At 43.8% G+C, this 17,404-nt stretch overlaps 1 protein-coding gene across 2 annotated transcripts; it reads left to right on the plus strand.

The window, feature by feature from the left end:
• The first annotated feature begins 1,264 nt into the window (after positions 1-1,264).
• Positions 1,265-15,067, plus strand: LOC147717246 (keratin, type I cytoskeletal 12-like). 2 transcript variants are annotated; one of them, XM_086924194.1, is made up of 9 exons: positions 1,265-1,943; positions 2,839-2,921; positions 5,497-5,653; positions 7,890-8,051; positions 9,391-9,516; positions 11,197-11,414; positions 12,491-12,540; positions 13,249-13,302; positions 14,645-15,067. In XM_086924194.1, the coding sequence occupies exons 1-8, from the start codon at positions 1,335-1,337 to the stop codon at positions 13,257-13,259; spliced, it is 1,416 nt and encodes a 471-aa protein (XP_086780320.1). In that variant the 5' UTR covers positions 1,265-1,334; the 3' UTR covers positions 13,260-13,302; positions 14,645-15,067. The 2 variants fall into 2 exon arrangements, with proteins under 2 accessions (XP_086780320.1, XP_086780318.1); XM_086924192.1 differs by lacking the exon at positions 13,249-13,302.
• The last annotated feature ends 2,337 nt before the right edge of the window (positions 15,068-17,404 follow it).

A 17,404-nucleotide genomic window follows, 5' to 3' on the forward strand; every position in this document is an offset into this window, starting at 1 on the left:
GCTAGAGGGTGTCAAAGTGACACCCCCTGCACCCTTGACAAATTCGGTATTTACCGATTCGGTAAATACCGAATCGGTATTTGAATTGAATCCTATGGGCTTCAAGGCCCATAGGATTCAATAGCAAATACCGATTCGGTATTTACCGAATCGGTAAATACCGAATTCTTAAGGAATCGGTAACTAATCCAGATGTTGGTACCTACATCACATTTACCGATTTTGAAATACCGAATCGGTAAAATTCGGTATTTCAAAATCGGTAAATGTGATTTACCTACATCTGGCCCTAAATGATTTGCCCAGAATCACAGGATGTTGAGTGTACCTGCCGAGACTTGAACCCGGTTCCCCACCTTCAAAGTCAACCACCCTAGCCATTAGGCCACAACCTCATACTATCAAATCAAGGTTGTTGACTTATCTTGTGTACCTGCTCTTCGAATGTCCGGTTGTGATCAGAGGGTGTATTGTGATTTAGTGTCAGGGGAGGGTGGTTGAGAAGGGAGGTGTGTTTTCTAGATTGTGTGTAGACTTCTTCTGGAAGTGTGGTCCAGCGGCTCCCATGAGCCTTGTCTCCTCGATGAAGAAACCCCAGGAGCCATGCCCTTGGAGGCCAAGTATTCCGCATGCAGGTCTGCAGGGAGCATAAACAATCTTAGCTTTGATACTGATAGGTGATTCCTAAAGCTTCAAAGAAAAGCCTGTTGCAAGAACTGGAAACTATGCTATGCCCTTGGTGTCCATGAAAAGGTATAAGGCGGAGGCTGCTTTCCACAAGCATGGAGGTTTCCCTGAACAGGGAGCCGAGCCAAGGTGTATTTCAAAATGAGTCTGATCTGAGCCTGAAACACTGGTGAGACATCTCTGGCAGACCTGCCAAAAATCACATTAGTCACTCCCTTGGGCAAGTGTTTGCCGGTGCAAGACTAGTCCCACTCCGCCATTCCCGCCCTTTGAGGAGAGTATGGGGAAGGGAGGAAAGGTAGAAGCAATCTTGCCTGTGTACATTTATAATAATCAAAAGATCGTCCAAACATTTAATGGAAGATTAGTTCCACCCCACCCATTTAGCGCTGTTCACAGAATACGGGCACCCTCAGGGCATCACATTTCACAGAAATGAACACTTAAGAATTCCATAAATTACTTAATTTGGAGCTGGTATGCCGAGTTGGCACGAAAACTGCTTGTTAAGGAAAAAGGAGGTGGCACAATGGGCAGGAACACCCAGAGGATTCTGTATATAATGGTGATCGCACCATGCTAGGTTGCTTATTTCCTGCTCTTGCTATCTTCCCAAGGGTCACTCCCTTCGGTTTTGCTTGGCCGCGATGAGTACCTTCAGTGCTGCTCGATCTGTAGGTGCCCCCAGCTACGGGGGCAGCAGTCTCTCTGTCCGAAAATCAGTGAAGTCCTCCCAATATAGTAGTGCTGGTGGGGGTGGCTTCAGCGGGGGCTACGACTCTGGCTTTGGAGGAGGCATGGAAAGCGGCGGCTTTGGTGATAGCTATGGTGGTGCTGAGTTTGCTAGTGGTTATGGGGTTGGTGTTGGCTTTGGCTATGGAGGGCAAGGTGGCTATGGAGGCAGTGGTGGTGGTGGCTATGGAGGCGGTGCTGGTGGTGGCTTTGGAGGCGGTAGCGGTGGCGGTGGCTATGGAGGCGGTGGCGGGGGCTTTGCCGGCAGTGGTGCAGCTTTTGGTGGAGGTGGTTTTGGGGGTGGGCTCAGCGAGGGTCTTCTCTCTGGCGGCACTGAGAAGCAGACCATGCAGAACCTCAATGACCGCCTGGCCACCTACTTGGACAAGGTGAGGGCCCTAGAGGACGCCAACACTGAGCTGGAACGCAAGATCCGCGAGTGGTACGAAAAGCACCGAACCCCAGGTGTGGGTACCCGGGATTACAGCAAGTACTACGCCACCATCGAAGACATACAGCACAAGGTGAGAAATAACAGGGTGCATCTGTCTGCAACCACACACCCAGCAGGGATGGTAGGTGTCGCTAGGCTGAAAGAGGCAATCCTCATAGCAGTGCAGTAGCCAGCCAGGCAGGCCTCCGAATACAATATCCCTGAGAAAAGGAAAAAGATGTGATGTCTGGTGGCTCAGTGGACTAATGTGTCACCTGCAGAGGTCTTTGTTCGACCTCAAGGTCACAGGTTCAAATCCCAGAAGGTCCACTCAGCCTCTCATCCGTCTGAGGTCGATAAAATGAGAGCACCAAGATGCCTACGGCTGAACGTGCGCTTTACAAATGCACCTTATGTTATAGTGGGAGTAAAAACTAAATCTGGGTCTGTTTGGGAACTTATTTAGTAAAAGAGGGAAGAATGAAGGCCACTGAGATAAATGATTCCTTATAAGAATGAATATGCCGCACGTGTACGCCAAAGTGTGCTTCTAGGTATTGCTGAAGTCTTTGGATAGCTGAAAAAGATGAGGTACACACGTCACCGTGAGCTTGCCTCACGTGTGCGCTTCTTCAGGTCAGGACTACCTTTTAACATGTAAAGCACAGGAACAGCTCCAGCAACAATAATGGGATCGTGGTGATTTTCACAGTTTTCGGAGACCACAAGTACCACTAATTGACTCAACGTTACGTTCACAGTGTGGTCAAAGTTCACCAGTAAAGCGCCTCTATTTCCAAAAGGGTCCTCTAAGCGTCACCAATAACCATGCTTAATAGTTTCTTCAAAGGAAGGAAACATTCTGAAGTCTGGTGTGCCACACTGGCTTTTGGCAGATTCAAAATACCAGCGGGCAGTGACCAATTGCTTGACTCTGTCCGAGGGCCCCTAAACCTGTTCTAAGTTCTCAAACTTCTCTTTCCCAGATCATGAGCGCCACGGTGGACAACGCCAAGGTGGTCCTGCAGATCGACAATGCCAGGCTGGCCGCAGACGACTTCAAACTCAAGTGAGTGGCACAGATGCGGGGCATGGCATGCAGCAAATACACTCTTTGGGCGCTCTGTACAGATAGACTAATGAATGAAGGATAGATGGATGACATGTACAACCTCCATTTTAATTTCAGCCTCAGCAGTTGACAGCATGCTTGATTCTGAGCATATGAGTTATCACTTTGTGTCTGAAATGTGTAAATATATGCAATGTAAAGAAAAGGAGAGGTGTGCTGTACAGTAGTGGCTCAGTCATTTGTGCGGGAAGTTGCCCCTTTCGAAAAGAAATGATGCACCTTTTTTTTATATTTATGAGATGTTGACCAACATTTTGTAGAACGTGAAAAAGCTTAGTTTTGTGCTTTTGAAAGGTATTGAGGTATTGAATACATAAATCTATCAGATTAGCAAAAATGCAAACCTTTGTATGAGGTTTCTTAGCCTGGGGCAAGAGCAGCGCCTTTACCGTTACATTGAGGGATGCAACGAATCTGTGGTACCGAGTGTAAGGGCCCAGTACCCTCTACACAAACCAGCCTCCATAGAACGTGAGGGGCCACTGCCACAAGGGCGAGCTTTTACTCTAACTTCTCCTACTGGTTACATCGCATTGAAATGTAATGTATATAGCGCTTTAACTATTAAAGTTCAACTAAGCGCTAGCTAGAAAGCGAGTCAGGTGCTAAGTAAAATAGACATGCCTGCCCCCACCCATGCAAGGAGCTGATCGTTAAGAGAGACTCGGGAGTATAAAGTGAGTTTCTAGGGTCACATCATTCCGGCCAAGAAGGAGGCCAGTGTTTGAACTTAGGTCTTCTTGTCCCAGAGTATTCAAAACTTTACTAACCAAACTCAAGTGAGACTAGCCACACATGTGGGTAGGCAACACTTATACATCACCCGCAAGGTCAGGTAAATTTCACCCTTCATGATGGCAGGCAGTTATCTCGAACTCGTCAGTGCCTAAAGTCCCGCCCCTTAAATGTCAGGGTTTCAAGTTCTGAGAACGTGCAATGCGTGGATTGGAAATGGTAGCCAACCAGTGAGGCCGCCCGTGGCAGTCAGCGTCATAGGAAGGGATGGTTATTGTAGCCCCCTCCCCCCACCCACTCCTTTGTTAGGTCAAGGTTGAAAATGTGATGATTCTCCTTCCTGGTCTTCTGTTTGTCCTGCTCGGTGGCATGTCCGTCTCACAGTATTCTGATTGGCTGAGTTGCATCCTTCCATTGTTTAGTTCTGAGGGGACATTTAGACTGTGTTTAGGTCTGATTTGACAGTGTGGCTGTCTGAAAGGCATGTTGTTACCAATTCCTTAAAATACACATAGGCTACTATTTGGCTCCACGTGGAGGATTAGTATTCCTTCACCTAATATTCTCTTGTTTATTAGCTGTTTGGTGTATCTTTCCACCTGCCAGGAAATGTTGCCATTGAAATGAGGAGGGACTATATTGCAATCGAAGAGTACACCACTCTGCCTGTCACAAATAATTCTTTACCTCCTATAAGCATTCTATGTGGAAAATAAATATTTTTTTGCTACTCCCTCCAACCCCCACAACAACGGTAAAGTCAAGAGTGAAGGCAGTTGTGCATGCAACGCATGCAAGCAGCATAAGTGAATGTCTCTGTTTACATGTTTAGGCGCATTAAAGACAGCCATATTAGCTTTGCCAAAGCCTCTTATTTTTGGTATTCAGCCCTCCATGGGAATGCATGTGTTTTCTTGCTCTCTTCCACCAGGGTTGCCGCCTTTCTCGGAGAAAGGATGAATTGTGCGTGTTTTGGGATTCTAGTAGGACCAGAAGCTGCTTTTGGATATAACAGCTTTTGACGTGTTTTCATCTTGCACTTGTTGCTTCCAGTGTATATATGGAAGGGGATAAACACGAGATTTTAATTATTTTCCTCAACATCTTTTCATCAGTCTTCCACTAAAATACTGGTTCGATCACTAAAACAGTAGTCAAGTGATTACCCTATATACTAAATTTTTCCCAACCCTATATCCCAACTTTATTTTTGCCTTCGACCTTCCCATGCATTCTCTTTGAAATGGGTTTTGTTTAATAGACATTTCTTAGATTATCGGCCATGTCTGCACAAAGGTCTTGATGCATGCCACTGCCAACAAACACTGGCCGGGACATAGTTCGGGACAGGATTTTGAAAATGATTCTGATAATGCTGGCTTGCCTCGCTGTAGTGACTGAGAAGTTAGATTGTGAATGGCGTTACCCGCCTGTGATTGACCAACATAAAGGCTGAATCTCAGCAAAATGCAGTGGAACACCTTAGATGTGTGATAAAACTGAGTATTTGATCTCATAGTTTGTGTACATTTACCTTTAGAAGGTGATGGCATTTCCAAGGACAGAGGAGTTCTCCCCACAGTGGCTTCTCTCATGGTGCCCACTGGTAGGCTGATGGACATCCTGTGCCACACTGGTGGGCTTTATAAGTGTGGCATTTTTCCCATCTCCCTATTTTGCGAAAGGAAAGATGGAAAGAAGGGGGGGGGGAGAAAGGAAAGAAAGAAAGATGGATGTATGCTTTCTTTTAATCTATGACTCTACGTTTACGCTCTAGGTATGAGAACGAGCTTCTACTACGCCAGAGTGTGGAGGCTGACATCAATGGACTACGCCGTGTCCTGGATGAGCTGACCCTGTCCAAGTCTGACCTAGAGGTCCAGATCGAAAGCCTAACTGAGGAATTGGCCTACCTGAAGAAGAACCACGAAGAGGTACCTTATGAAAGATACACACAGCCTGTCATTCCTCATCTAGGCAAGGTGTCATTCACTTGTGTGGTTCTAACACAAAGCGCCCAGAGTTAGTGCTTTTGATTGGGTAATGCAGGTGGCCCATCTTAAAGAGTCCTGCTCCCTCAGCTCTTGTGTCCACCAATGGGAGACAACCGCAGCTGGAGAAGATAGGCACTTCCCTTTCAGCAAGGAAACAATGATGTTGTTCCTGTTTACACTTCACGTTTTACTTAGGTGTTTATTCCCTAAGAGTATCTGCTTTTTCTAGGATGTAGCGTTTCTGTTGTATTACCTATGTATGGTGTGTACTGTGAAAAGAGTGGGTTCAGGTTGTGGATGGATGTTTATAACAGGCCACTTTTGAGGGCTGTGAGTTCAGGCTGAAGGTAGTGCACATTTTTTACAGTGTCAGTAACTGGGTGAGAAAAGGGTTGACAATTCCTGCTTATCATCCAAAGAGCGCACAGAGCAATGGCCAGGTGTACCAACTGAAGGCGTGATTCCATGCAAATGTTGGTGAAGGTACACAGCTGTCTAAACATCAATAGTCTAAAAGTTAAACAATTACAGGTGAGTGGGTGTTGTGTGTGGATGGGCAGGAGGGTGGGCTTGGTGAAGTGAATGAGATGCAAGGAAATATGTTTAGCAGAGAGTGAAAAGTAGACGCTGAAAAAGAAACAGAAGAGGTTTGAGATGTGCACATGGGGTGTTTCAGAAAAAACAGCATCTAACTGAGAGACTGCAGAAGAATGTGAGGTGAGCAAGAGAAAGGGAGATAGATACTCCGAAGACAAGTACTTCTTCCACAGACCTTGGTAATGTCTAAGTCAAAGTCTGCTAAACTGCTAAAAATGATTAAATGACCTTCCGGGAAATTCACACATATAAATTAGACTTGTGAGTAGTAAATTACATGTGCAATTTACTCTTTCACTTTTGAGTGACTTTACTACTTTTCCCTATTCAGAAAATCTGATTGTAAAGTTACTCAAAAGCATACATGCACACGTTTCCGCTCCTCTTTAAAAGGAGGTGGGGCCACATTTATGAGTGTAAGTTACTTCTGCCGAAATAGAAACAGTAATAAGTCCTGCGTCACACATGGCAAACCACTGGTACTGCAGCCCATTCCCATAGAAAAGAATAGACTTATGAACTGAAAATTAAACTCCATAGGAAATAATGTTAAAAAAATATTTTAAATAGTTAGAAATATAAAGATATATAGTTTAATTTAAAACATATAAAAATAAAACATATTTACTATTCAATTATAAATATATAATGTCCTTTTTTAATGTAAAAAATAATGTACCAATATCTTTTTTTTTAAATATGATTGATGTACTTTTAATTCATTATGTGCCGCACTTTTAATAATAATGATTGCATAATACACAATATTTGTTTATTTTAGGTTGGATTTTGTTTTTATTTACACTTCCAAAGAACGATGTTGATGTAATTTAATATATTTTAATTTTTTAAAAGATTTAATTCAAAATTAGGCTAATAACATTGGCACATTTTCTTTATCGTCCTACATTCAAAATAAATATATATTAATTTACATCAATATTTAACATGCAAATATTTTTACTAATTTATTGTAATGTATACCAGTTTCTTTTCAACGTTCCTATACTTTATAATGGGGAGACCTCCACCCCTACAGTGGAGTCTCGCAGTGAGAAAGTAAAGGGGAAAAGTAAAAAAAAGAAGTTTGTTCAACTCAAACGAATTGAGTAAAACATGTTATGCCAAATAATAATGTAGATTCAATTGATATATTTATGATTAATGTAGAGCAATAAAAAAATTATATATATATATATGTACATACATATATATATATGTATGTATATATATATATATATATATCAGTTAAAACTCTGAGCTCCTTTGCAATCATGGTTCATGTGCATAGCAGTCCTAGAGTGCAGTGAGGGCTCTATACTCAGTGCAAGATCGCCGCTCAGTGATAGCTTCTATACAGTGAAAATTCTGCAAAGCTGTGCTCTTTGTAAGAGTTCCTGTGCAATTAATGTTCTGCTCTTAGAGAGAGCTCATTTACAGTCAAAGTTCTACACTTAGCAAGAGCTCCTATGCAGTGACAATTCTAAGTCCAAAGAGATCTCCTTTGCAGTGAATGAAGCTGACAGTGCTCAGCCATTGGGTGTTTATAACCTGTTTGTTGTCTTTTCCACCTGCCCAGGAGATGAAGGCTCTCGCTGGTGGAAGCGCCGGAGAACTGACTGTGGAGATGAACGCTGCACCGGGTATCGACCTCCTCAAGATTCTGGATGACATGAGGAGGCAGTACGAGGAGGTCGCTAGTAGGAACCGCGAAAAAGCAGAGGCAAATTTCCTGGAGCAGGTGAGCGATGGCGGTCGGCTATCAAGAAGGTAGCAGCAATATCTGCCACTAATACATGACATATTCCAAGATCCATGGTAACGCTTTAGGGACATCATATACCATACACCTGGCACTGCTGGGACAAGAGATCATTTGGGCTCCCTATAGCACTAACTACTTTCTAGCTCAAAGTGCATGTCTGTGCAATAGCCCAGAGACATTAAAAAACTCTCAGCACGTAAAGAACGAGATTGAGAGACCTCATGGCCCTGTTGAGATGCCTCCCAGCTAGGCCTCAGTTATGAGTCCTCACGGTCATGCCATGAGGCCTCTCGCTCAGTTATGAGGCCTCCCAGCCCCGTCGTCTAGTTCTCTGGCTCTGTCATCAGGGCTCCAGGTTCTACCAAGATGCCTCCTAGCCACATCCTGATGCCTCTCGTCTCAGTTATTAGGCCACTTGGCTCAGTCCTGAGTCCTCCCAGCCCTGTAATGAGGCCACCTGGCCATGTCATGAAGCCTGTCAGCCCCGCATGGATACCTCCGAGCCACATCATGAGGTTTCCTGGTCTTACCATGAGGTTTCCTGGTCCTGTCAAAGGCCACCTAGCTCTGTCATAAGGCCTGCTGCACTAGTCATGAGGCCTCGATCATTTATGAGGCCTCCTGTTCCTATCGTAGAGCCTTGAGGCTGTGTCTTGAGGTCTCACAACTCACTCATGTTCTAAGAAGGGCGCCAAAGCCATTTAGTTAGGAAAGATTTGCTGCTGCAGCACATCCATTGCTCACGTTACCGCCCCTCGCTGATGCAAGAGAACATGTTAGAGTACATGGCACATTGAAGGATAAAATAACAGTAGCTTGCTGGCTAGGCATTACCAAAGCAATAACACACTTCAGCCCCAAGACATCGGTACCTCACAGAATCACCAGGAAACTCTACATAAACCAACTTCAAACTCATCCAACAGAACTGTGAATGTAACAGCTTCTCAGTTACACAATAATTCATCAACAGACCACACAGTGCCAATACACAGGAATACAATCCCACCTTGACTCAGATAATTGAGAGGTCCCAGAACGATGCACTGCAGCACCGAACCAATGGTATATGCACCTCAGCATGCTGGCACCCTTATACACAACAGCACAGACCAACGCTTGTTAGTGGCATGATTGAGTTCAGCGACAACCAAGATGTCTTCTGGGTGCCTCGTTAGGATGGGCGCCCATGCAGCAGTCTGCTGAGCAGGTTCTTGGGGTGGGTGTCCACCAGTCGGTGGGATTGCTGCTAATCAAAACATGGGAGGACCCAGCAAATGATCGTTGTGTTTTTCCTCCCTTTGTGTTCTTGTAGAGCAAACAACTAAAGAAGGAACTCGCCACGGGCGTGGAACAAGTGCAGACCACCAAGTCTGAGCTGAGCGAACTGAGGCGGTCAGTGCAGAGCCTGGAGATCGAGCTGCAGTCGGCCCTTGCCATGGTACGAGAGAGCTGGTTCACATGCCAGCAGCGTAAGCGGGGGCAGCCACTGGGCACAGAGGGCTGGGAAACTGGGTCCTACAGAAACTGCAATTAGCTGTTCATTGGCCTTTTCGGTCTGCAAGCGTGCAGACAAATGCAAATAACACGTTTAGGTAAAACCGTGCCTAGAGGGGTGTAGGCTCAAATGTACAGTGACAGAAGCAAAGAAGATGGAATGATGGGGATACGTGATACACACTGGGAGAGGGACTATTAGAAAACATCGAGGATGGGAGGGGAAGATGAGAAGGAAAAAGTAAGGATGAGAGAAAAATGATGGATAGATGGAAAGGGCAAAGAAAGAATGGGCGGAGGATGGAGCGGTGACAGCAAAGAAGGAAATGTACAAGCAAAGGAGGAAAAGTGAAAGAAAGGGCAGATGGGCGAACAAAATGAAGGGAACGAAGACTGAAAGCATGGATGGATTAACGGGGAAGATTTGGAGGGAAAGGATCATCGCGTAAAAGGAAGAATGGACAGATGAATAAGAGTGAATGGGTGGAGGCGTAACATGATGGATGGATACAATATATATTCGATAGTTAAAGGCTGGCTGGAAGTAAACATGAAAGGATGGCTGGGAAGATGGGTGAATAGAAAGAAGTATGCTTGGATGAGGACAGGTGGGTGGTAATAAAGGTGAAGAGATGGACAGCTGGACGGATGTAAAGATGGAATGTTGGAGGGATAAAAGGGTAGATGGACGGGCGGGGTACACATTGTTTGAAGGAACTTTTAAGGAGCGTCGGGTTTCACTGCTTTCCTTGCTTTGTGTGATTAGAGGATGGTTTTGGGGTGGGGGTCGATTTCCGGCTACTCCTTTGCATGTTTTTTTTTTTTTGCTTTACCTGTTAAGGGGAGGATGTGACTTTTTCAAGAATATATCTGCCGTTATCTTCCCCCCTGTGATTCAGTGCTTAATTTGTAAAAATAAAATAAAAAAGTGAGTGCCAGGGCCCTTCTCGGAAGGCCACTGCAGTCTGCACCACCCACCGACCCTGCCTGCGCTGCCAATGACTGAACCAACACAAGTACTAACCACTGCACTCCCGCAAGTGTGACAATTTAAACTATTTCAGGCTGACCGAAGCTATAATAATGGTGTGAGTGACAGGTGTTATTCATTTTTAATGTATATTGACTGTTGTTCCTATCACAAATTTTGACAGACACTGTGTTGTGGACTGTCATTAGAACTGGTGCTGCCAATTGCGTGCCGGTGCCTAGCACCAGAAACCACGGGCTCAAATTAAGCACTGGATTGTATGGATCTGCAAAATATGCAGTGCAATTTACAGTGGCCATAGTAAAATGCCCTTTTGTGCAGTGCGAGTTGGAACTTTACATTTTCTGTCGGTATTGCGAGTGCAAAGCACCGTTGTTCAGCTGGGACACATGTCAGAGGTGGTCACATATGACACCATCAGCTGGACATCACATATGTTCCAAATCCGATTGACTAAGGATGTAGCTACACCACTGGCAAAAAGAGGTGGGGGAAAGGTGGTGCCCAGCTTACCTGTATAATTCACCTTATGTACCAAAGTAGCATGAGACGGCCTCTTCACTTCTAATAAAAATTCAATTGTTACGCTCCTGTTACTTGCTCCTAAACATTGTATATATGATATCATCCCAGAAAAGATCCCTTGAAGAAACACTGGCAGAGACAGAGGGGCGGTACTGCTCGCAGCTGGCGATGATCCAGACCACTATTGGCAGCCTTGAGGAGCAACTCAACCAGATCCGCATGGACATGGAGAGCCAGAGCGACGATTACAAGCAGCTCTTGGACATCAAGAGCCGGCTGGAGATGGAGATCCAGACCTACAGGCGCCTGCTGGATGGAGAGGGAGGGTAAGGGCTTCAGCGCTAAAGACCAAAGAGAGCTAAAGGAAGATGGCCATTCAGGAGGTTGCAAAGTCATGAGTTGGATGGTGATGTTGGTTGAGAAGGTTTATTAATCCTCTTTGTTGAGGTCACTAATCCTCAGTAGAAGCCATAATATTCCTCCACCATATGACGCTCACATGATTTGATCCGTATGGTGAAGGAAATTCTGTTAGCGGGCTATTGTCTAGATTTAGTATTTCCACAACAAATCAGTGGATTTTCCACAATTACCCAACTCTAAGTCAGGCTGTAAGACTCTTGTCTGTCTGCACCAGTTGGGTAGTGTAGGGATAGTGCAGACCTGCCACACAAAAAGTACTATAGGTATTTTCAATGTCATATTCGCATTTTGAGAATGACCACTCCAACTGGACTCCTTCCTCATTCCCTCTATTCCTGCTACCTTTTCCCCTCTTTTACTCTTTGACGGTCCATCTTTTCGATCTTTCCTGCCCCTCCAATGAGTCATTCAAGCTTTTGTGTCTGCAACAAAAGAAAAGATAGATAGTCACAGAGCAGCAACATCTATTGGCCAGTGCTAGTACAGTGCTGCCTATGTACTGGAGTGGATTTGCAGTCTGCGTTATGTCCACATAGGTCTCTTTCACAGGTCATAAGTTTTAAGTCAAACAATGACCCCTCATGGATTTTCTAGAAAGGAAAGATAATGCTGTGGCCACAGTTTGTTCGTGCAACACAATTCTAAATATTCAGATCTAATGCAACTGAGATACATCGTAGGGTATTGAGCAACATGGCTGAGTTTGACAGGACTTTTTCCAGTAATGTGAGACAAGGCTCTTTGATGAGTTATACCGAGAACATTGATGGTGAAGACCACTCTTGGTCATGGTCATGATGTGATACTTGAGATTGTGTTCTTCCTTCCAAATAGCCACTATAACACACACACACATACAATATAGGAGGAGAAAGAGGAGAGATTGAATGGATGGCGTAGGGAGTGCAATACGTCATATGCTACTTCAGGACAGGAAATGACCTGGATCCACTGGATTATTATTATTTTTTTCCTGCAGAGGGTCATCAACAACAACCAAGGGAACTTCCTCCGCAAGCTCCGGCAAAGGTAAGTGTTTGATTGGCATAAAATTGATCTGGTCTGGGGTCCATGGAGTTATGTCTTTGAGTATAATCAGCCCACCACAAAAGAAGCCACTGCCATGTGTACTGGAGGTAGGAGTCAAAGGGTGCTTACTAGAGATTTTGACCCACACAAATCAAATTTGGAGGCCTTCAAAGTATCTATCACAGGACTTTGGCACGATTAAAAAGCATACACGATTGATTTCCGCAGATCTGGCGTGGGCAAAGAAATTTGTTGTTTAATTTTATTTTTTTCAAGTGCCATGCTCCAAAGTGTTTCTTGCGAGGCAACCACTGGAGGTGCCGAATGCTAGGGCAGCTGAATGACATGTTTATCTGTTTCTTATTCCACCGGCTGCATCTTTCTCTCACCAATCTACACTTCTTACCTGTATAGCTCAGTATGACAAGTTCTTGTCTATATTTTGCTTTCTCATGTGTTTCCTTTTTTCCCGTCTTTCTCTTCCCCCTTCTTGCTCTCTTTTCTGTCTTTCTCTCTCTTGTTGTTTAAAAATTAAATACTAATTCCCAGTCCCTAAACGAGGTACCTTTGGTTTGCAACCAAAGATACCATTCAAGCACTGTCAAATATCAACCTGATAGCAACACCCTCTAAAAATATGAAAGATAGAAACACAAACAAATATAATTTTTTATTTCATTAATTTGTTCTTTTTTTGTATCTGAACAGCATTCCCATAGAGTTGGCAGAGCGCTTTGCATACAAAGCAGAGGCAACATTTAGGTAGGATATAAATATATCCGCATAATAAGAGAGCATAAGATATAATATCAATGATATGATAGTAAGGAAAAGGAGTAATATATTGTTATTGTATTGTTAGCTTAGTTTTTTTATAGCACCAACTCACCTACAGGTCTCTAGGCGCTCGAGACCAGATAACAAACAACAGTGAATGAGGACAAGAGAGAGGCAGGGGCATGTAATAAGACTTATTCAGCTGGGTCAAGTGCCTCCCTAAATAAAAAGGTTTTTAGCAGTTTCCTGAAACGGAGGAGATTCGCTTCTTTCCGAAGTGATTCTGGTAGATTGTTCCAGATCTGTGGGACCAGAACCGAGAAAGACCTCCCTCCTTTGGTTTTTAACTTGTAGCAAGGGCAGACCAGAAGCTGGGATTCGGCGGACCTTAAGGCTCGCTTGGGGGTGTACACCTCCAAGCGTTCTTTAATGTACGCAGGGGCTTGCCCATAGATGGCCTTATGGGCTGTGCACAGGCTCTTAAACTCCACCCTCTGTTCAATGGGGAGCCAGTGTAGCTTGAGCAGTAAAGGAGAGGCATGGGATCTTCTAGGTAACTTGAAGATCAGATGCACCGCGTCTTTCAGGACCACCTGCAGTCTATTAATCAAGATTTTAGGCAGACCTAAATAAAGGGCGTTCCCATAATCCAGCCTCGAAACGATGGTGGCGGAGACTACCATACGGAGTGCAGAAAAGGAAAGAAGAGGGGCCAACTTTCGTAACTGTCTGATCAAGCCAGAACACATCCCTACTACTGAGGAGATCTGACTGGCCATTGACAACTCATTGTCAATCTTGATTCCGAGACTTTTTACTTTGTCACTCGGTATCGGTGAGGGCCCTAATTCCTGTGTGCATTGAAACAGTAGCATTTGAAGTACCAATGAAATAACAACCCAGGAAGCCATCAAATCTACAAAGGGGTAAAAACAGAGTAGTAGATGAGACAGTTGGAGTGAAACAGCGAAAGGGGAAAGCCAAAATGGATTAATAAGGGGTGGTACACCATGCAGGTATAAGGGATGACGGGATAGATGATACTTGGGACAAAGATGTCGAATGTAAGATGCTATTATTAGCATCAAGTAAAGGTGTGTCAGCTAGCAAGTAATACATTCTCGAGTTGAGATAGTCCCATAGCTCCTCCCCTGTTCATTTTGCTTCATAGAGCCCATTCACGTTGCAAAAACTCTCAATTTGCCAACTAGCTATTTCGACTTTGACATGACAAAAGCTTACCTCATTTGGTATGATGTATTAATAAAAAGCGTGATCATCACAAGTGTCTCCATGGAGTAACATCCTTTAACATCTTGTCTTGTAGAGTCAACTAAAACGAAGAGGATGATTACCTATGTTGAAGAGATGGTCGATGGAAAACTGGTTTCATCCACTAAACAAAGCGTGGTGGAACAGCCACACCGCTAAGGCACACTCGCAACACATGGTGAATGGCCATTCCCAGCAATCATCACCATGATGGAAAATAACCCCGAAGAACAGAACAGCACTCGTGGAAGGATCCCTGAGAAAGGACTACTCTTCTATGGCTGATGGGTGAACTTTCAGGATGATGTGGTTCCATCTGGAATCACAGAGTTTATGGGATATCATAGGGCAGCACATATAATCATGAACACTAGATTTTAAATCTTGGGGAAGGCATAGTCTGTTAAAGCTTACTTTTTTACCTCTTGAATCTGGAATGACACTCTTCTGTTGTCCAACAATAAACCTTTTTCTTGCAGATTTTGTGTAATTGTTTCTCAATGTCACGTGTTGTTCTTAGAATTTAAAAATATGTCACATTGTCGTTAAGATATGGTAAAAGGGAAACAAAACACAAAATTGAGTGGAAACAAGTAAACTGGGAGCCTGGAGTGTTTGAGGTGTAGCATCCTTGCTTGTGGTACCAGCAGCATTTTTACCATTTAAGGGGTCAACAGTAATAATGTATCTCTCATTTTTGGGTCTGCACAATTTATGGCAAACATTTTGCATTGTAAATATACTTTAAAGGACTTTGGTGCACTCTTCTTCAGCCATTTGGCTTTTTAGACTCAGGTAGCCATTGGCTTGAGCCATTTTCAGTCACATTTTGAATCAGCCCTGCAGGAGTATTTCTGTCTCACCTTATTTCTATTGGGTGTTCGGAGGTATCCTTCTGCCACCACTGGAATGCATGAAAGGCTATTTTACAGCTGGAATGTACAAAGTCAACATACATTCAATTCTTTATCTCGCCCATGTACTGAATACCAATACAATAATTTTTCAGTTATTTTGCAAATCCAGCAGGCATTTTGTTATTGTTTTAATCAGCTTTCGAATATGAGCACCAAACCCACTGGCTTTGCCAATGTTTTTTCAGAAGGCCATACCACACAAAACAAGAAGCTCAAATACAGGCATTTGGTGGCACTCATACTGAAGATCCTCAGAGGGTGAAACAGTGAAACCCAGCAAAAGTTTCCCCATGACTTCATTTTTGTCTACTTGCGTGACATTTTTGAACAATCTACATATATCTTTCTAATCCATTCGACGTGATATCATCAGGTTCGAGCAATTTGATGTCAATATGTCTGAAGTCAAAAATGTGCTTTATAACACCTGTGAACACTGTCCTTTTGTTAGAATGCGGACAGTTGTTAATGATGGCACAATAGGAGCGATGGATATGTGGGACCCGCAAAGCGCTGCGCTGGGAAGACATACAGTTAAGCTGCAAGAGGTGGCAGGGCGTACCTGATGACAGAATAAAGGGGCCCGCTTGAAATAATGCTAAACTGAATATGTCACAGAGCAGTTAATTGTGCTCTGTAGTAGAGTTCCTAAATAGCCCCTGAAACCTATTGATTTGAGTCCTGAGCCTTTATCTTGTTAGAACAGCTGGCTGCACTGATGCAGAGAGGTGATTGGTGTCAGAAGTGGGATGTGCCACAAATAATCTAAAGGTGCCAGTCGTGGACTAACTGCAGATGACTTGGCTCCTTCTTCAATGAAGGTAAGAGATGATTCCATAGGCAGGAGGTTGTGAAGCAAAGAGATCATTGCAAAAGACAAACTAATCAGCAATACAAAAATTACAACTAGAAGGGCGTCTCCTGCTAGGGGTTGTGTGGCAGGGTCTGACTTCTAGACTAGTTTGTGGACATGAGTGAGTGACAGGTAATATTGGCGGTGGATGCACACTGGGGTGCTGAGTAAATTCCGCAAGTTCGGCCCAAGATAAAACAGTTAATATTTCTGTCTGATGTAAAGGTACCACCAGGCCCGTCGTGCGTGTATAATTATATGATACTAATTATTTTAAGACCACACATATGATGCAAATCACAACCTGAATGGCCACTTGCTACTTAAATAATCACAGTTATAAGGAGCCATCTCAAATGGCACTTAATTTTGTTGTTTGGAGTCTAGCATATACGCTAAATGCCCTAAACAGTCTTACCAGCTCCTATCTGCGGAAAAATCGTTTCTACTACATCACAACACTCCTGAAAACCAATATTACAGGAGGTTGGGTAATACTGGGACTCTATGGGCAAAGAACACCTTACGATGGAAATTCCTGTGTTGATCAAACACAATGCACTATGGTAAATATTGTCAAAGACAGCACCTAAACTATAGGATGATCCCCGCCCCTTCCTGTAGCCCACCCTAGATTATTCACATCTATTCACACCTTGTTAATTAAGAATAAAGTAACTTCTACTGACTAAGCAATGGGAATCTTCACCTCCAAAGTAATCGCACAAGAAACACAATCTGAATCACAATAATTCATTCTTATAATCTGGCCACTCAGACCTCCAGGTTAGCCCAAATAGATGCTTTCAACTAAAACCCTTCACAATAGAAGGCTGTTGGACCTAGATTACCCAAGCCTACATATGGTAGCTTGGCACAGTAGTGGTCTACAGCTAACTCCAGGCGTTGGCTAAGTACTTACACAGCTTACCCACAGTAACACATTGATGAACCACTAAAATAAAGACACAACACCTTTGTTTGCAAAAATACCGTTACCTTTTATAAAAATAATATGGCTCTTTGGATTCGAAAGCATACAGGT

The sequence above is a fragment of the Lissotriton vulgaris genome, chromosome 5 (genome assembly GCF_964263255.1).
Source record: "Lissotriton vulgaris chromosome 5, aLisVul1.2, whole genome shotgun sequence".
In the NCBI taxonomy this organism is placed as follows: domain Eukaryota; kingdom Metazoa; phylum Chordata; class Amphibia; order Caudata; family Salamandridae; genus Lissotriton; species Lissotriton vulgaris.